General features: G+C 37.0%; 2 protein-coding genes across 2 annotated transcripts; both read left to right on the top strand.

Annotated features, from left to right (window-relative positions):
* tnfrsf9 (TNF receptor superfamily member 9) lies at positions 1–7701 on the top strand. The gene is made up of 7 exons (XM_023324504.1): positions 1–125; positions 299–424; positions 515–646; positions 1260–1356; positions 3564–3628; positions 5184–5327; positions 6293–7701. The coding sequence occupies exons 1-7, from the start codon at positions 113–115 to the stop codon at positions 6418–6420; spliced, it is 705 nt and encodes a 234-aa protein (XP_023180272.1). The 5' UTR covers positions 1–112; the 3' UTR covers positions 6421–7701.
* A 972-nt stretch (positions 7702–8673) lies between these two features.
* Positions 8674–18456, top strand: LOC102219721 (ADP-ribosylation factor-like protein 8B-A). The gene is made up of 7 exons (XM_014475905.2): positions 8674–8923; positions 14299–14379; positions 14511–14584; positions 14708–14801; positions 14942–15009; positions 15344–15414; positions 17553–18456. The coding sequence occupies exons 1-7, from the start codon at positions 8801–8803 to the stop codon at positions 17600–17602; spliced, it is 561 nt and encodes a 186-aa protein (XP_014331391.2). The 5' UTR covers positions 8674–8800; the 3' UTR covers positions 17603–18456.
* Positions 18457–20651: the final 2195 nt, after the last annotated feature.

Here is a 20651-nt window from a genome sequence, read left to right on the forward strand (position 1 = left end):
TCTCAGCTTCTCCAGAGCACTTCTAATAGTGTTTTCACTGAGCTCTTGGACTACAGCACAGAAAGTAAATTGTGGAAATTATCACTATGAAAAAGATGGACGGTGCTGCAAAATGTGTGAGCCTGGTAAGTGCTTAAATTTTTACATTTTAAAGCCATACATAAACCATGTAAAAGTAATGCAGAGTTTTGCGCAGGTGTTTTGTGCTGTTAGATCTAATAATAACATTTGTAAAGTATACTGAGTATTAAGTACGAATACTTTTGGAGTTGACACAAATGTGTTGTTTGATTGGAAGGAACTCATATGAAGGACTTTTGCTCTGAAACTCGGGAGACTGACTGCAGAGTCTGTCCAGAAGGGACTTATGCAGACAACATCCATGCCTTTGGCAGCTGTAAGGAATGCCCTTCATGCCAGCAAGGTAACACTTTGCATGTACGATAGCAATTCACCTAACTTAGTGGCTCAAGGCAAATTAAAAAAAATAGTTGGAATTCTTGTTTGTCTGCAGGGTTTGCCGAGAACTGTACCAAAACCACAAAGGGAAGCTGTCAGTGCCGACCTGGCTTCCTGTGCTCTGACAAGTCATGCTCACTTTGTGAGGAAAACAAGTGCAGCGCAGGAGAGGAACCAAAGAAGATAGGTGAGAGTGGACATATTCAGACATATCAGAAATGTATTATATGGTGACATGGGATATTTGTGTGTCATCGACTAGGCTAGAGCTATTTACATGTTGTAACCTTCTTAAAATAATGGTCTAAGTTATTGTTTTGCCAAAAGTGATTTTTCACTTTTTTGCGTGACGGGGAGGTGGTGATTGTTTTGCCAAATTCACTTTTGGTGGAAAATGAAATGCCATTATTTTAGAAAGATGAAGAATTTACTCCTCATCCCTCACATGAGTGTGGGAATTAGAAGTTTGCCACATCTACGCAAAAGGAAATGATTAATCTGTCTGTCTGTCTGTCTGTCTGTCTGTCTGTCTGTCTGTCTGTCTGTCTGTCTGTCTGTCTGTCTGTCTCTCTCTCTCTCTCTCTCTCTCTCTCTCTCTCTCTCTCTCTCTCTCTCTCTCTCTCTCTCTCTCTCTCTCTCTCTCTATCTATCTATCTATCTATCTATCTATCTATCTATCTATCTATCTATCTATCTATCTATCTATCTATCTATCTATCTATCTATCTATCTATCTATCTATCTATCTATCTATCTATCTATCTATCTATCTATCTATCTATCTATCTATCTATCTATAGATTTGGGGAATGGAAGCTATTCTTATAAATGTGAATTTAAATGCCCTGGAAATAATTTCTTTGATGCAAAAGAGGACACCTGCAAGCCATGGACACCGTAAGACTTTTTAAAAAAATCATTTCTACCATTGCTGTAGGTTGCAATACATTTATAAAGTCACAGAAAAAGAACCTATGTAAATTTGTAGGGAATTTACTACTGAAACCGTAAATGTACATAGAAGCAAGTAACAGCAAGTATTTAAATCTCCTTTTTAAAAGAAATTGATCTTTAATCCTTTATTTTTCATGATAAAGAAATTGGTGCAATTTTGAGCTAATTAAACACTTTTTCTGAGCTCTAACATTTACTAAAAATACAGAAAATGCACAAACTTTTCTTAGATCACCAAGTTTGTGTCAAACAAAAGTAGGGTTTTCATGCCAAATGAAAAAAAAATTACACATGGTCTTCAATATGTCTCACAGATAAAAATATGTAACACATTCTTGTGTTTATTCTCCCCCTTTCTAATAGCCCTAAATAAAATCCAGTGGAACTGATTCCTTCTGGAGTTGACCAAAATAGTACAAAGTAAGGATAGCACCAGTGTGTAATTTTTTCAGTGTATATACAACTATCTCTCAAGGTCTAATAGGTTTGGTAAAGGACATTACTTAACTAACAGCATGATGAAGACCAACTAACAGTGCTAACAGACTGAGGATAAAGTTGTTGAGAAGTTTAAAGCAAGAGCAAGTCCAGAGATCTGCAAAACAGGTGGAAGAATCTATGTACATATGTCTTAATGGTGAGTTAAGACCATATGTTAATGAGTCTTACTTGTTTTTTGACTGTGTCATGCTTTCCTACGGTAAGCAAAATTTCCCTGTTGAGAAAATAAGGTAGCTATTCTATGGTATTCTAAAGTCAACATTAAAAGAAAGCCACAAGAGATCCCACCTGTGGTTTGTCACAAGCAATGTAGGGAAAAACCAAAGATGTTGAAGTATGTGCTGTGGTAAGATGAGACAAAAAGTGAACACCTGCAAAAAATGCCATGGGTTTGAAAACAATATACTTTTTTTTTCTCAGTCACTTTGGTACATTACTTGAACCATACAAAATATCACAACACCATAAAATGTCTCTTGCTCAAAATCCTTAGTTTACTTCTCAAAGGTAAATATCTGTGTCAATAAACATGTTGGTGCTGTCAGAATGACAATTTAACAGGTTAGACAGTTAAATTGTTTAGTCATGATGTCAATATAAGAGAGTACTCTGGAGGGATAGTTTGATGTAAACTGTTGCAATACATTTGGTGACAATTATTGTAAAATGTAATTGTTGAAGATTAATAATAAGATTCACATTTACGCTTAATATTTGTACAATAATTTGTTGATAGACCATGTCTTCGCTAAACGGAAAAGGCAACAGAGAGCTCAGAGCTGCAGAGCTCAAAGAAAAGAAAAAAAGTAGAAATGGGAACATAGGACAATCTTTTTAAGGAAAACTATCCATGCATTGCTATAGGAATTACAGTGCAGTATTCCTACACCTGATTTCAGAAAACTGGTTGATCATTTGTTGATCTAATGCTTTACCTTGGTTGGAGAAAGTAAGGATTCTCCTGGGAGCAATGTACCAGTTTTGGACAGATTTAGATAAAAATGCATAGATATAGGAGGCAGCATTGTTGCCTTGCAGCAAGAAGGTCCAGGGTTCAAATCATGGCCCAGGGTCTTTCTGCGCATGCATGAGTTCTCCTCAGGTACTCTGACTTCCTCTCACAGTCCAAAACATTGAGACTTTGAGCTTGATTGATTTCTTTAAATTCTCCTTAGATGTGGGCACAAAGACTGGACAAGCAGCTTTGAGGATTTCAATTCGGATCTAAGAAATGTGCCAAAGTGACTGAGGAAAACTCTAACATTGCACACAACTCTGAACAATGCTGCTGGATTGCTTTCTTCAGCAGGGAAGCTGGTCAGAGTTGATGCAAAGATGGAGAAAAAATATGCAGTCAAAGCAACAATGGAATGGTTTAGATCAAAGCATATGAATTTGCTATGATAGCCTTGTCAAAGCTAAAACTTCAATGCAATTGTGAATCCCAATTCAAATATATTTTCAAGGAACTCTACCCATTTCTTCCCATTCTTTTTCTTCTCATGCATTTTATAGTGGCAACAATCAGTGTCACTCAACAAGCCACCAACAAATAATAATTGTATTTGAGGAAAAGGAAAAAAATGAGAAAAAGTATGTAGAGCAATAAAAAGGTTTAGACTATCGGTAACATTTTGTATGATTTACAGATGCGGTGCAAAGGGACTTGTTGAAAAGATTCCAGGAAACAAAACTCACGACGCTGTTTGTATTGGTATGTTAACATGTGAATACTTCCATTACAATATTTTGGCTGTAGTTTCTTCCATGTTTTTCCCATACAGTATGTTACAAAATTGGTAGGGTGAATGAGATTCCCCAAGAGTTCCTTAAGACTCTGGATGTTGTGGTGCTGTGTTCATTGACATGACTCTACAATATCGTGTGAACATCGGGGGTAGTGCCCCTAGATTGGCAGACCAGGGTGGCAGTTCCCATATTTAAAAAGAAGGGTCGCAGAATGTCTTCCAACTACAGGATGAACGCTCCCCTAAGCCTCCTTGATAAGATCTATTCAGGGGTTCTGGAGAGGGTTATCTGGATAGTTGAACCTCAGATTCAAAAGGAACAGTGTGATTTTTGTCCTGACTGTGGAACACTGAACCAGCTCTACACCCTCAGAAGGGTCCTGGAAGATACATGGGAGTTCACCGAACCAATCTACAAGTTCTTTGTGGATTTGGAGAAAGTGGGGAGTCCTGCTTGGGTCACTGCAGGAATATAGGTTAGCAGGCCCTTTGATATAGGCTGCTAGATCCCTGTATGACCAGTGCCACAGCTTGGTCCGCTGTGATACCAGTAAGTCAGGCTCATTTTGGGTGAGAGTTGGACTCTGTCAAAGTTGTCCTCTGTCCCAATTCTGGACAGGTTTTCTTTTCGCAGCCAAAGTGTTGAGGGCATATGTTTTGTTGGCCTCAGGATGGTGTCTCTGCTCTTTGCAGATGATGTTGTCCTGTTGGCTTCATCAAACCATCATCTCCAGTTTTTGCTGGAGCAGTTTACAGCTCAGTGTGAAGCAGCCGGTGATGAGGATCAGTACCTCCAAATCTGAGAGCATGGTCTTAAGTGGGAAATGGGTAGAATACCTTCTATGGGTGGGGGATAAGGTCCTGCCACAAGTGGAGGAGTTCAAGTTTCTCAGGATTTTTTCTTCAAACAAGAAAAAAATGGAGAGGGAGGTCGACAGGTGGATGGGTGGTATGTCTGCAACGATACAAGCGCTGTACTGGTCTGTTGTGTGAAGAGAGAGTTGAGCCAAAAGGCATAGCTCTTGATTTACCAGTCATCTATGATTTACCCTCATCTATGATCACAAGCTTTGGGTAAAGATCGAAAGAATGAGATCGCATATACAAGTGGCTGAAATTAGTTTTCTCCACAGGGTTTCTGGGCTCTCCTTTATACATAGGATGAGAAGTTTGGTCATCCAGGAGGAGCACATCGAGAGGATCCAGTTGAGGTGGCTCAGGCATTTGGTTAGGGTGTCTCCCAGACATCTCCCTGGCGAGATGTTCCTGGCATATTCTAACAGGAGTAGATGCAGGATGAGATGTGGGAGGGTGAGGGGGGTTGTTGAGGGAAGTCTGGGCCTCTCTACTTAAGCTGCTATTTCCATGTCCCAACCCTGGAAAAACAGATGACTCCCTGACTGACTGACTGACTGACTGACTGACTGACTGACTGACTGACTGACTGACTGACTGACAGATGGATGAGTATATGATGAATTGTCAGTCTTAGAAGCTAACTATTACTTTACTTTTTTCCAGATCCACAAGGAGATGGCAGAGACTATGCCAATGCTCACTGGATCATGAGCATTGGCTTTGTTTTTCTCTCCCTGGCCCTCTTTCTGTTTATGTTTTACGCCTGCTCGAAGAACCTGAGGAGGAAGCAGAGGAACAGTGTTGCAAGTAAACAAGTTTAAGATATCATTTTAACTCTGCAGGACAGATTTTCATCAAACATAAATTAGTTGTTTTTGTCTTCAAGGGTAAAATAATGTATGATGACACAACAAAGCAGTAATTTATGAAATGACAATGTGACTGAAAAATGCATAAAGTCACAGGGTAGAGAAAGAAAAGGCTTTATCGTGTTGAATAGCTGTCAGTATTCATTTAAGATAGCCCTAAAACACAAGTGGCTGTAGTGACTTTTTTCTATAGGGCTCAGAGTTAAAAAATAAGTTGATAAGATCTCTTATTTGGATGCTTGGTAAGCTAAGGATAAGGAAGATAAGGAGTCTGCCTCCATTTGGAGGCTTTCCAGGCATTTCTCAGACAGAAGAAACCCCTGGGGCAAAATCATGCTGGAGGGACTTTGTCCCTTTTGGCACTGGAACACCTTGGGTTCCCCCAGAATGAACTAACACAGCCCCTGGGAAAAGGGATGTCTGGGTATTTCTCCTGGACTTAAAGGATGGATGGATAAAATCCTGTAACTGAAACCTGAATTCAACTTCATACATATTAAAAACATTTCAACTGCTGAATTTATGGCATGCTGTGTGTAAGATTTGAACTACAGTGTTTTTAAAAATGTTTTATTTATGGGCATTTAGGGCAGTTCCCAAAGGTAACATTAGAAAGGGGTGTGTAAAATATAACTAATGTGACAGGTGAAATGAATAAGTTTTTATTGAGTTTTTGGACACACTGTCAATAGAGAGTTAATGTCCCTTACTTGCTGCTGGAAATACGGAGATTATTTTTCATGCCTAGTAGGGCACTGCATTTTATCTGGCTGAAGATTTTAGTGGATTTTCTCCATTATGATTGGTTTAGGGGTGACAGAAGGAGTACCACTCTTAGACGAACCAACACTGTCTGTAAATATTCTTCTAGTATTCTGTCACTAAATGATGTCTCTGCCTCAGGTGAGATTTCAGTCCAGGCGGTCTCGTCCAAAACCAGTGACTTCCACCTTTCAAAGGAGGAGAGCGGACTCAAGCTCATCATCCAGGAGGAATTCAAGGACTGTTGCAGTTTGAATCTTTTGGACTAACCACTTTTTCATAAAGAGACAACTTGTTTGTTTTGATAAGCAATGACTACCACTGGAACACGTATGTATTAGTGTACACACCATATTGAATATTTTGCATTTTTTCCGGTTAATGCAGCCACCTTCTGTGTGACAGATGAACTAGGACAGAATTTAGAGACAAACAAAACTCTGAAAAGTCTGGTGATCATTTATATTTCATCCTCCTAATTTAATACTTTGTAAAACCACCTTTTTGCTGCAATTCCAGCCTCAATGCCTTTGGGGTCTGTGTCTACCAATTTCTCACATCCAGAGACTGTGAAGATCAGTTTTTAAGTCTTGCCTTAGATTCGTATTCCTGACCTATTCTCAGTTGGCCAGTACTTTGACTAGGCAATTCTAACTCATAAATTTGCTTTGATATAAAACTTTTACGTTGCAACTCTGGCTGTGTGCTTATGGTTGTTGCATAGGAAAGTGGAGCACTGCTCCAATCTCTAGGTTTTTGTCCTGTGTTTAATTTTGTAATTATTAGAAGTTATCTGTAGATAAAGGGAAAAGGCATGTTGTTTTCCAACCTAAACATATTTTTTGATCAGTCCTACTAGAACATATTAATTTATGTGTCAAACATAAATGAAATGTTGTTGTTTAAACGTTTATCAACCCCAACTGTATTTAAGTGTTATGTTGATTACAAGTCTTTGATGTTTTGCTGAAGAAACAAAGGAGCTTGGTTATTTATATTAAATTATTGTATGTTCGTTAAAGCATTTAAAAAACTTACATGAGCTTTTAGATACCTCAGGTGTAAAATTAATATTATCAGAACTGCTACTGGTCCCAGAACCAGTTCTTATGTTCAGTTCTTATGTTACAAGAAATTGCTTAAACTTATGTTTTAATGATTTTTAAATCACATTTTTTCTTATGATGTAATATTATATGATGACAAATGTTTTGGAAGACTTAAATGGGAAACAACAATATATGTGCAAGTTAATTCCAAATAGCAGGATCATCAAATCTGTTATTTAATTTAGTTAATAGTTATAAATTGTGAAAAATACACTGAAATGTATGAATTAACTGTAATTTATTTGTGTTTTGTCATATTTTCTCTGTATTCATCAGCTGGCTGTAAGGGAAATTATAATTTCAAGGCTCACCATACTTGAAATTTAAGACTTCCCAATGTCTGTATGCCTTCAAAACAATTGAAATGGGACTGTTTTCTTTGTATATTTTTTCCAGTGCTATGAAGTGTACTTTTTGTATTTCTTAAATAAATATTGCAAAATCATAGTATTTGTGCGGAGTTTACTTCCTTTATTCTGAAAAATTCAGAATTGGACATTAGTATATGTTTCTGAACTTCACAAATATCCATGGATATAAGAGTATTTATTTATGTAATTATTCATATATTTATTAGTTCTCATCACTTCTGATCCTCAAAAGATCTTCTCTGAAAAAACAAAAAACAAAACAACAAATCAGAGTCAGGAGGAGGGTCTTTATGCTGTCACCCAACCTCATGCATTGTTGATATAGCCACTGATATTGTTATCTGTGGCTATAATTAGTCTGAACATTCATGACTGGCTCTGCTGACTTAGAGAAGTTGTAGCGGTAGCAGAAAACAAAGGCAGTAGTGAGAAGGGGATGAGCAGCACCACATAAGATTGTGACTGACAGCACAAAGACCTGCCTCCTGGTTCTGATTGGTTGTTTCTAAAACTGGGAGCCCTGGAATAAGGCAGGGGAGCTCTATTTTTTCACAGATTATTTGTCTCATAACATACTATCACGACATACTGTAGTTTAACAAATATGCAAAAGTTACATATTGCAGCTTTAAGCACGTAAAATTACAGGAAAACATTCACCGGGGTGATCATTGCAAACATATTTTTCATGGAATGCATATTATATAATCCAGTAATGAAACATCTCAAAGAGGCAGTGAAAAAAAATCATAAATTAAGCATATAGCTGAAAATCGTTTTGGAATGAATATACGCAAAATAAAAGATCAAGCCATGTGATTTTTGAAAAACAAATTTTCTAGAAAGAATAAATTTTTTGTTAATTTTCTGTCCACACTCCAGTCCACTTGGTGGCGGTAATGCACCTATATAGTTGGTCTTCCAACCGCCACGAAGCACCTTAAGAAGAAGAACAATAACAAGAAGTCGACGAAGAAGAAGCTCAAGAAGAAAGTAAATGTAATTCCTCTATCTACCAGTAGGGGTGCTGTTGAACAGTGTTGACTGACTGATCATATGATCACTGCCTGTGTGTCCCAGTTCCCTCTGTTGCTGCTGGAAAACGCCACATCTGACAGGGAGGGAGAGAAAGAAAACCACCACAGGGGAGCGTGATCGGCGACATCAAGATGCTGGCGCTAATAAATCGGCTTTTGGACTGGTTCAGGTCCCTGTTTTGGAAGGAAGAGATGGAGCTGACACTGGTCGGCCTGCAGTACTCTGGAAAAACAACATTTGTAAACGTGATCGCTGTAAGTCCTCAGCGGCTATTACTACTAGCTACTTTTGCTAGGTTAATGCTAACACGTTTAGCCTTTTTAATGAGATGATAGTCACCCAGATTGGGCAGGGACGAACTGAAACTCGGTGTTTTTTGGCTTTACAGCCGTCACTCCGTTGCCTGTGCGAAATCAGTAAAAACACACCTGCGGTAGCCACGCTGTTGGTGTTTTGTCAACACGTCTGCTAACTAGTTTGCAGCTTTTCGGCTCTTGTTAACTCTGTTATTACTGTGCATGCTAACCTCTCTTCCCAGTCGTTTGTGGTTTTTGTCACCTTCGAGCTGTGGGAAATTCACAGAGCTGTTTAGAAATTTTCTATCACCAGGAAGTTGACAAAAACATGTCGGGTGTTGCAAGAATTGCACACAAACAGGATGGATCCCACAGTCATGTGAAGACTTCTAGAGTAAGTGTTACTGTTGTAACAAGTCGACAAGAGCGACGTGTGGTTGCCATTCACACCATGAGACGGTGAATCAAATAAATCTCACAGTTTCATGAGCCTCTACTAATCGGATGAATATGCGGAATTATGTAAAAACAACAACATAACAGCTCGTCGTTTCTTTGTTATGCCTATATTGATTGAGTTTAACTTCCTATCTTGCACAGAAATCTTTAGTTATTAACAGGACCAAAACAAATGGAAATATTTTTGAAATACTTCTGTTACAGTTTTCTTTTGCATGTTTGAGAAAGCCTCTCTTATGCAACTTTTGCAGAGATTTCTCAAATACTGGTTGCAGCTATTGTGGCAGCTAATGTTGTCTAATCCAGGGACGCTCTAACGTTTTATCACATTTGCCAACTCGGTGAAAAAAAAGGAACCCCACCCAAAACAGATTTTCTTGTATCTTCATGCAGACCTATATTTTAAAACTAGTATAAGGGTAACCACTCTTTCAGTTTGTTTTCGTATAATTTAGAAACCAAAGAAACACAAACACACGGTTCTATGTATGGAGCTGCATGCTTGTTTGGAACCTGGTATTTGGTTGTATGCTCTGTTTCTGCACAAATGTTTAATTTGGAGGAAGAAAAAAATAATTGTCCTCTTTTTAACATTCCAGGTGAGAAACTGAGATTTCTCATCAAACCCTACCTCTAAATTCAAGATGGCAGCCTTGCAAATTAAACTTATTGATGGCTTCAGTAAAGAAAAAACTGAAGTTTTTTCAAAAGGAAAACTGCTCATTTGTTCCTATTAAATTTCACTATAGATTTGTGAATGGGTTTCTGCAGTGTTTCAAAGTAAATAATTGCAGATAAGTACAGTTTTACTGTAGGGAAGCACAAATGTGAAAGTTTGGCCGGATGGCCAATATTAATATTGTTGTTATGGCTGAAAACTGTTACTAATATCTCTGTTTTCCTACCTGGTCAATAAAATTTAAAATAACTACAAAGCTGAATTTTATAACATCCGTTCTGTTTTACTTATAAGACCAATACTGATATGTCTGATACTACTGATAGGTCAAAAAATGACTAAAATCATTTGTTGATACAAATATATCTTGCATCCCTAGCTTTTACCTGATCCCTGATCATATGAAAAGGCAAATTCCACTGGTTTTTGAAATCGGATTTGGTACACGGATTGTTTGATTTCAATACTAGCAATTTGATTTCAGAGGACAATGAATCATTAGCGTAATATCCAGTTGCAACTGTTCCTTGTTCTGGGTCACTTTAGTGTTGCATTCTTCTGAGTGCTACTTTTTTAGATGTTTCTTGAGCAGCTCATCAGTACCTTGTTGCTTTGCACTGTTGCCTCGTTGTAAAGGCCCTAAACTTTGCCTTAAGATATTGGGTTGAAATCCCGGTTAGGGTATTTTTTTCTTTATAGATTCCAGGTTCTAAAAACATGCATGTTAGATGAATTGGCCACTGTTAATTGCATGCGCACATATATTTGGCTTTTTTTCCCCTCAAACGTTTCCTCGTTTACTTCTCCATCAGTTCTGTCTGCAGAGCAATTGAATCTTACTTTACACAATGAAAAGGATTTTTATGTAGAGCGTCATTGCACATTTACTAACCACTCTCTCACTCAAAGAGAGAGTGGTTAGTAAAGTATGTTCACTGCGTTATCTCGATATTCAATTTGTTTACCCCTTATCACATTAATGATTTTATAATTGCTTCCCCTAGTAGAAAAAAAGCAAAACAGTTAGGCTATATAAAATTTAGATGAGGAAGCCAAAAGATGGCATGACGTGTTAGATCCTATCAGAAGCTTTCTGCTTTTGCTCATTATCAGTAAGTGCAAAGCCTTCGTAACCAACATGCAAAGTCCACACCTCCGTCTTGTCTTGTAGTTTTAACTTCTTGTTAGCACTGTTAATATAATTAGGAAGTTAAATCACTCTCTTAGTAAATCCACAGCAAGACAACTCATTATACTAGCCAGCATGCTGTTAGCTAATATGAAATTGGCTTGCAAATTATTAGATTCGGCTTTATTGTCCAGGAATGAGTGCATAAACAAGGAATTTGACATTTGTTGTTCATACTCAGTGCATAGACATTAAGTATAAATATTAGAAGAAATAAAATGAGCGATAAAAGAAATGGTGTGTATGTTCAACCAATTTTTTGTGTGTAAAGAACAAGAATAAAAGGAAAGCAGGTAGTGGTGGGTCAAATATGCTTATTTTGTTCACAGCAGAGGAGCTGACTAATCAAGCTCTATGAGGCAGCCTGTATGGATGCCATGAAGGGTCAACAAAGTGCAAAACTCTCAATGTAACAATGAATGCCAAAACAGAAGATATGCTTAAAAGGAAATTATACCAACTTAGAGTGACTTCTGTTGTGGCTTTTGTTGTTGTGTTGTGAATTTTGCATTTTGTTGACCCTTCTGAGTCACCGTAGGCATAGGGGAAGAAGTTTTTTTTCTTGTGTGGTTTTGGTTTTTGCAAATAGCACTTTGTAGCACTGATGGGGAGATAAATGTTTAAACATTGCATCAACATAATCTGTCATTTTAAGAGTGTAGATGTTTTATTTTGAATGATGTCACTAACTGTGTTATCTACTGTTGGCTAGCATTCTTTTAGCAGCTTGTGAGGTTCTACTTGTAAGCATGATGAGCTTTAGAATAAGACTTTGGGGTCTGTAGCAACATGCTGATGTTAATGTTACCCAATTAAGTCATTTTTTCTGATTATATTTTAACAAACATTAGTTCTAGATTCCTTAAAGGCTGCAGAGCTGTTGCATTTTGGGCTCAGCTCTGCAATTAAAACGTTTATTAGGCCGCTGTTGGGTTGTGTGCACCAAGTGAGAGACACCATTATGATTTCTTTGGGGTTTTTCTGACTAATGACTAATTCTTGTTTTTCTGTAGAAAATACCAAATAGTGGCCATTTTACATTTTTTTAGTCTTTGTTCTGAAGTTTTAGAAACAAATATAACATTTAAAAACAAACTTGAGGAGCTGGTGTTGTAATGTATTCAGTCATTTTAGCCATTTGTTGCTCAGATTAACACTGTCAATTACTTGCAACTGAAAATAGGTTATTGTAGACCTCAGATACACAGAAAACTCTTCAAAATAAGGAACCAAGAATGCTTGTTGCCTAACGCTGCAATCATCACCACTATCTTAAGAAACATAAATGATCACCAAAGATGTGCAAATTGATTATTTTACTATCTATGCTTAAATAACTTTGCAGTTTGTATTGTACTCTACCGGTTGCTAGAAGGGAAATTTGTTTGGCGGTTGAGCATGACTCTGTTCCCTCCTTCATGTGTAAAGGCTTAAAAAAACAGCCCATGTAGCCAGTGACACATAGTTTTGATTTCATGAATGGCTGTGGTGGTGGTGGCTTCTTCTCCTCTCAGTCATAAGACTGCTGAACCACTTGGCTTCATCAGGTGACTCCGGGAAGTCATGTGCTCTGAACTATGTGCATCAGAGTTGTACATGCACTCTTACTTTACAAAGAAATCAAAGTTTAAGGAGAATAAAAAATTTTTTAACATAAAGTAGCTCACACTCAGTTGTTTGCGCCTTCAGTTTATAAATGCAGGAATTCAGGGGAACATTTTCTGTTCTCACGTCTTCATTTGTTTTTCAAGAGGAAATATTGACACATGTTGCATTAGATTGCAAAACGTTTCATCTTCCTACAACAGTTTATTAGCTGTCCCTTCTCTGCAGGGAAAGTTATCTTCAGAAACTTATATTAGCTTATGTAATCTCAAAAACAAATGCTACTGTCCCTTATCCAAATTATAGTTTGAGTTTATTTTAAGACGAGTCATATGTTATGTTACCCATATGACTTGTCATTTGTAAAGAGTCATTTCCTAGTTTCTAGAAGTTGCATTTGTATATATTTGCACTTAACTCCTTTTTTATTTTGTGGTAGTAAACTTACAAAATTTCCAGGTGAAATCGTTGCTACCGGTGCATCCCCATAAATTAGACTTTCTTCAAGTTTATTTAAGTTATTTAAATTAACAAGTGAAATTCATACATATTTCTTTGCACACATAGTGATGCATTTCAGTGGTTTACTTTGTGTACATTTGATAAGTATGGTTTACAATTAATAAAACCAAAAATTCAGTTTCTCTGAAAATCACAATGCGGCATAAGTTCATAAAAAATCATTTTTAATGTGGAAATGCTTTGACCTACATAATCATGAGAAAAGCTACACTCTTCAGAAAGAGGGTAAGCCACAAAATGTCATTGCTAAAGAAGCTGATGTTATATCCAGGTATACAAAAAGAGAGTTGAAAGAAAAATAATACTTGCTTGAGCAAATGGGAATACGTACAGCAAACTAACCTGTTCTTCTTTATCACCTCAGCGGAGCCACAGGCTGGTTACCTTTATGGCATTGTGCATTCATGCAGTAATTTTTGCAAAAGATACTGTAGAAAACATGAGTGTATTTTTGGTAAGGGGTATTAGAAATCCTTTATTTTTCTTTGGTTTGTAATATTCAACTTCTCTAAGAAAATAAACTTTGGGTTTTCATTATCTGTAAGCCATAGTCAGACATGTTAAGTGAAATAAAAGCTTGAAATATATTTGTGTGTGTGCAATAAATATTTCTGAAATTGGTTTCCATTTATGATGTAAAGTACTTAAATTAGCTTTAAAATTTCTCATTTATTGGGATGCTGACGCTAATGTTTTTTCTTTTTTTTTATCACTCCACTAAAGTTGTGGTTCTCATAGCTTTTGATTTTCTCATTTCATTTGATAGGAAAGCTCACAAACCCCCATTATCAATAAATATGTGTGAAGATGCGTAGCATGCAGAAACAGGGAATGAAGGAAGAAGCATAAAGAATTAATTTCACCTTTGTGTTTTTCCAGTCTGGTCATTTCAGTGAAGACATGATCCCTACAGTCGGCTTCAACATGAGGAAAGTCACTAAAGGAAACGTCACCATCAAGGTTCAGCTTTATTTTATCTATTGTTAATAGTCACTACACTTCAAATTTTCTTTTTAATATTTTGTGGAAAAACTACAGTTTTTTCCCCCCAAATGAAGTAGTGAATAGTGACTTTGCTGTTCTTTCTGCAGATCTGGGACATAGGAGGGCAGCCCAGGTTCAGGAGCATGTGGGAGAGATACTGTCGGGGAGTTAATGCTATTGTGTGAGTACCCAAACCGTTTCTCTGGTTTTATTTAAATTAGGGACAGCTTGAGTGACACGAATGTGTTACTTTCTTGCTAATGATGACTAAAGCAGTTTTTTTTTCATACTTACGAAACTGAAGGTACATGGTTGACGCTGCAGATCGAGAAAAGGTGGAGGCCTCCAGGAATGAGCTTCATAACTTATTAGACAAACCTCAGTTGCAAGGAATTCCTGTAAGTGTCTCCCTGTAAACAGTTCTGCAGATATGTGTAATTTCCATACCAGTTACGGAAAACGTTGTGGCTTTATTTAGATTAATCCCTGCAGTTTCACTCTGCAGTAGTAATGTTGTTTTTCTCCTTTCTCTGTTTAGGTTTTGGTTCTTGGCAACAAAAGGGATCTCCCCAACGCTTTAGATGAAAAGCAGCTCATTGAGAAAATGTGGGTATGAGTAATACAAAAAAACGTGCAAAAGTCTGAAATTGATTCATCTGAAAACCTGCAGATTAGAGCAGTTTAACTGTGTTTAATACTTTGCTCAATTATGATTGTTTTTTTTTTTAAGTCCTGCAACATTTCAAACATTTTTGTCCTGCTGACAGGTCTTGCCTAAGTTCCTCATCCACAGTTCTTTTAAACTGCAGCTGTTATCCTTTGTGCATTACTGGCTCCATCTAGTGTCAAGTTCAAAATATGCCTGCATCTCCCAGACAACAAATAAACTGTGGAGAGGATGTGTTGTCATATATGTTCACACCCTTGTTTCCATTTACAGGAACCTTGCAGCTATTCAGGACAGAGAGATATGCTGCTACTCCATTTCCTGCAAAGAGAAAGACAACATTGGCAAGTTGCACTTAATTTTCTTAGTGTTGTTCTATTGAAGCATTGTGCTTACGGTATTTAGACTGCGCCGTTTTATTTCCACCTGTAGTTGAAGTTAAAATTTGGATTTCTGAAGAATATTAAAAATTCATAAAACAATTTGATATATAGGTCTTCAATTAAATTTAGTTCCTTAATATTCCCGTCACTTCTTCTGTAAACCCGTTTGATAAATGTGTTGTGGTGCTGGATTTAGTAATTTGATGCTGTGACACTCACTCTTTCACCTGTAGGAGGATTCTGCTTCTTCAACAGTGTTTTTGTAGTTTTATTAAGCATTTATACTCAAAAGGTTTTGTTGTGGTATTAAGAATTACATATTAGTTGTTTATAAAAACAAAGTTGTTGTTTTTTGTAAATGATATGAGCCTCAAATTGATGTAACAGTGGAATGCAAAAGTCTTTAATTTAACTTATGAAAATGTGTAGAAACCCTATTAAACTTCGGTAGCAGACTGGTAGATGACATATGTGCTGCAGTTCTGACCAGTATTTAAATTTACAGTGATGATGCAGCAGCTGAAAGTATAATTTTCATACATATAGTCCTTTACCTTTTTTTTTGTCAAGCTTTAACTGTTCCACAGTATTGTGCGTTGAGGACACAGTCTAGACCAGAGGAGTTCAAATCCAGGCCTTGAAGCCTGGTGTCCTGCACCTTCTGGCCCCATCCACATGGACATGATTTTAGGTGGATTTGCGAAATGTTTTTGTCGTTTAGGCTGTACGTCAACACAGATTTGGCATCTTGGAAGACCAGAAATGATCATTTTTGAAACCGGATTCCAGAGTGGATAATTTTCAGAACGCTGGTTTCATGTGTTCCTGCGAGCCGGCACTTTTTTTTTTTTTCTTTTAAATGATGACACTGAAGCTCCATCTCTCTTGATCCCCCATGTGGCTCACTTTCACAAATACTGTGTTTTTTGTGTTTCTCTAGCAGTGTTAGAGCGCCACCAATTGGTCCAGAATATCAACTGCATTATTTTCTTTGGTGCTACACATTGCAGTGTGGATGCACGTTTTTCTTAATTGTTTGAAAAAACATACTGTGTTCGTCTCATGTTCATAGGGCCTTAGATGTGTCTTCAGCACTCCTTAATCAAATAATGTGGTCATTAAAATGATGCTGAAGAACTAGACTGCTTTCTGTGGAGGTAATTCAGCCATTTTATTCAGGTGTGTTGGACTAGGAAGTTGCAGGAAACTGGATTTAAAGACTCCTGGTCTAGACTCTTATTCGCTAAAGCAGTTAGTTTTTCAAGCATGTATTTATTATCCTTAAAAAGTCACTTTAAGCTCATGCTAATGTTGTAGTGAATGAAAGGGAAGTCAAATTATTGATATGCTATTATTCATTTGGCTCAGGCATTGCGGAAAAAAGAGTTGCTGCTGTAGCTAATTATCAGGGGTAAACATAAAGTGGGAATGTTTGGAGAAAATAGTAATTGATTTAACTTGAAATAACGGAAGTATTTTTATTGATAGAGGACACTTCAAAAAGTAACCCAGTAAAAACAATACATTTTCTAACCAGAGAAACTTGATGCTTACAAAGAATGCTTGTAATCTCCTTGATCGTCAGGTTGCTGACTCTGGTGGTGTGACCTCTGTTGTCTTCGTCCCTCAATGTTCGGTTGGAAAGAAGAGATATTCTTCTTCATCTGTTCACTTGGTTCCGTGAAGTGTACAAGTTTTTCCTGCGTACGGAGTGAATGCAGGAGTGCTCACTCCATCTGTTTATGCGTTCTCAGCAAGGGGCACAAATCCAGTCAGCATATTAAATTAAAGAGGCATTTTGTTATCAGGAAATAAGCAGTTCTCAGTGAGATGCAGTGCTCTAAGGTTCCACCTTGTCTGAAATGTGTTTCTGTTTTAGAGTTGTGGTGCTGAAGGCTCTTATTGCATCAGAATTAAAAAAAAACAAAAAACAATTAAAATGCCAGTTGTAATTTATCGGTCTTCCATACTTTCCAGATATTTAGGCTGTCTAGCTCTAAAATGGCATATTTGAACTATGTTTTTTATATATATATGTATACAGTAAAACACAAATTCTTGCTTCTAAAACTGAGCCTGTGTCTTTCTCTCAATTGCAGATATCACACTTCAATGGCTCATCCAGCACTCAAAGTCTCGCAGGAGCTGAATACTGCATTTATTTTCTCTTCTGTATTTGCCATGTTGCTGTCATGTCACACTCTCACTACCGCGCAATGATGTACAGCTGCATTTTCACTTTATGTACTGCCCTGTTATGCTTGCTTCTTACCTTTTTTACCCCAGTGATTCTTTCACAAACTCATAATGCACTACTTAAACTTCTGATTCGAGGTTTAGAGAAGGAAATTAACATAATACATCAGGTTAAACTGTAATTTACAGAGAAAAAGGAAACAGATTTTTCAGTTACCTTTTCTCTCGCAAGCATTATCCAGGGGATAGCTACCGATAGTGGGTATAATAATGCACACCCTCAGAGAAAGGTGTTTATTTTGTCCACCAGACCTCACACAATGGGAAATGTTCTTCACAGGCGGGTATTATGCCAGGATGTGGCTGATTTGGACCTCATTTCTATTATGCTCTGTTCCTGTGAATGTCCTCGATGACTGTCACTCTTCGCTTGGATCAGTGCACGTCTTTTCCTTTTAGAAAATTCTGCATTCTTTGCATTCAATTTGAGCAGATCTGTACAAATATCTTGCTAGTATGATTTTTACCAATGTGGGATGTGTGTATGAATATATGATTCTATTTAAAGTCTGAATGTACCAAAAGTAAAGCTGTACAGGCTCGTGTGGTTCATGTTGGCCTCGGTGTATAGCCTGATGATGTCTTCTGTGCTGCTGAGAGAGTGGCAGAAATTAAAGTGCCTTGTGCAGCGTCTCTCTCTCTCTCCTCTGAACAAAGCAGCATGTAAGGTGGGCCTACCTTCGTAGAGCCACAAACGACTTCACCTCAATGTGTTAGAAAATAAAATGGCATGCTTTTTAATTTAAACCTGGTTGTGTTTATATGCTTCGATTTGCTTGTAAAGTATAGTTTTAGTGTAATTTAACCTAAACACTTGGATTTTATATCATTTAGGTTCTGTTTATCTTTACAAGTGTTTTTAAATACTATAGTTGGAATATAATGCTCTGAAAAAGTATTTCTTTTCAAATGAATACACAAATGCTAATAGTTCATTAGAGACATCCAGTGGAAACACGAAGGTAGTTTTCAAACAATGATTTCATTCAAGATTCAAGAAAGCTATCCAAAACCAACCTGAATGAATCAAGTTGACTAAATGATCACTTCCCCTTGTTAAATCATGAGATGGGAGATATCAAGCTGAGTTGTGCTTTTGTAAAGCACAACTCAGGCTTTAGGGTTGATTATTCCTGAACCTGTAGAATCAATAAATCGTCTTAAATGGAACCGGTCTGACAACATGAAGCCTGCTAGCATGTCTCCAAAAGCATCCCTGAACCATTGACAAGTCATCCACATGGTCATAAAAAATCCAGAATCTCAATAGCATTTTTTTGCCACATGGGAAAAATATTCTAATCAAAAGTGCTTGTGGGCCACCAAATATGAGTTTGTTTTATTTAAAAAAATTATGTTTTAACCTGTTTAACAATGAACTACACATGCAATATTTTAGTAAAACAAGATATGCAGTCATTTTGGAGGAAAGATATTTGTAAATCATTTCAAGCCATAAACAAAAGAGGGTTTTGTAAGTTTGCCTTTTATACAAAAACCATGCAGCTCACCATGTTTTGTTTTGTCAGAGGTTCATTTGATTCCATGTTTTCTGGTCTCGGCAACAAATGGATTTGGATCTCACTTACTATAGAAAAATCATTTACTTTATTTATCCAAGTTTAATAGATTAATCAAATGCAAGATTGGGTGAACCTTTGGGTGCTTTTTAGAACGGTCACTGGACATTTGTGGTCTTATTTAATATGAAATCAGAAGGAGAGCAGAAAGCATGATTACCCAAATCCTCCAAACATTTATTTTTGTATCTAATTATTAACTCCAATGCTAACCATTTCAATCAATATTTGTACAAAGATGTTTTTTTATTTCTCAGAAATTAAGGATCAATGACCACAACCTACTCATCTACTCATTTGGACATAAAAAAATGGAATTTACTTTTTTTTTATGTCCACTGAAAAAAACCTACAAACAAAAAAACAATTTTCTTGAAATTGATCTTTTTATATTACACTTTTTTTTTCAATGGTTGATCTTTATAATTGAACTTGGGACACACATACTATTCAGGGTCAAACTGGCCCGCTGATTAAAATCAAGATAAATGATGCAGAGAGTATTTATGTTTCCCCCCACTTCTGCTGAGTGTCCACTCAGTGTGGGTGGAGTTTGTCCACGGGACCAGAAAAGGTTCCCGTCAAAAGTTGTATGAACACCTGCTTTCTCACAGTTTCCTAGTGAAGTAAAGAGAGTAGTGAGAAAGTGGGCTTGTGTGTTTTGGGGTTTGCATGTATGTGTGTGGTGAAATATGGTTCATAGTTGCAAGGAAACATACAGAATTGGACATTTTTAAATCTTTTTTTGCTCTTCAACTTGACTGCCAGGTCAAATTGACCCGAACAGTATCTATGTAAAAAGTAGACGCAGTGGGGGTTACAAATGTGTAAAATGAATACATTTTCAATTTATATGTAGAGTGCACCTATTAAGACAAATAACAAAAGTTTCATGAAAGAAAAATACTTCCAACTATTAAAAAAAAAAACATTTAAACTTGAAAACGGGTCAATTTAACATGACAGGAGGGTTACTACACAAACCACCACTGGCAAAAAGCACACAAAGGTCTCTCTCACATTTTGTTTTCATTTATAAGTACGTATGTATATATATGAAAATGAATATATATTGTATATTTATTGTGAGCATAATGATTTATTCATTTATTGGGTGGCCCATATTCACAGTTTGTTTTTGACCACGCTGATCGACATAACAGTGAAGCGCACCATTTACTTTGCAAAACTGTCTAACGTTCAGTCCTTTTGGATTTAAATGTAACCAAATAATGTTTCGGCTTTTGACAGTTTCAGTCTTGTGGCTCATTTTTATTGGTGCGTTACACCCGAGTGCCACGAAACTCAACAGGAGGATTGACGGCTCGTCATCAGCCAATCAGCAATGAGCCCGCCTTTCAA

The sequence above is a fragment of the Xiphophorus maculatus genome, chromosome 20 (assembly GCF_002775205.1).
Source record: "Xiphophorus maculatus strain JP 163 A chromosome 20, X_maculatus-5.0-male, whole genome shotgun sequence".
Classification (NCBI taxonomy): Eukaryota; Metazoa; Chordata; class Actinopteri; order Cyprinodontiformes; family Poeciliidae; genus Xiphophorus; species Xiphophorus maculatus.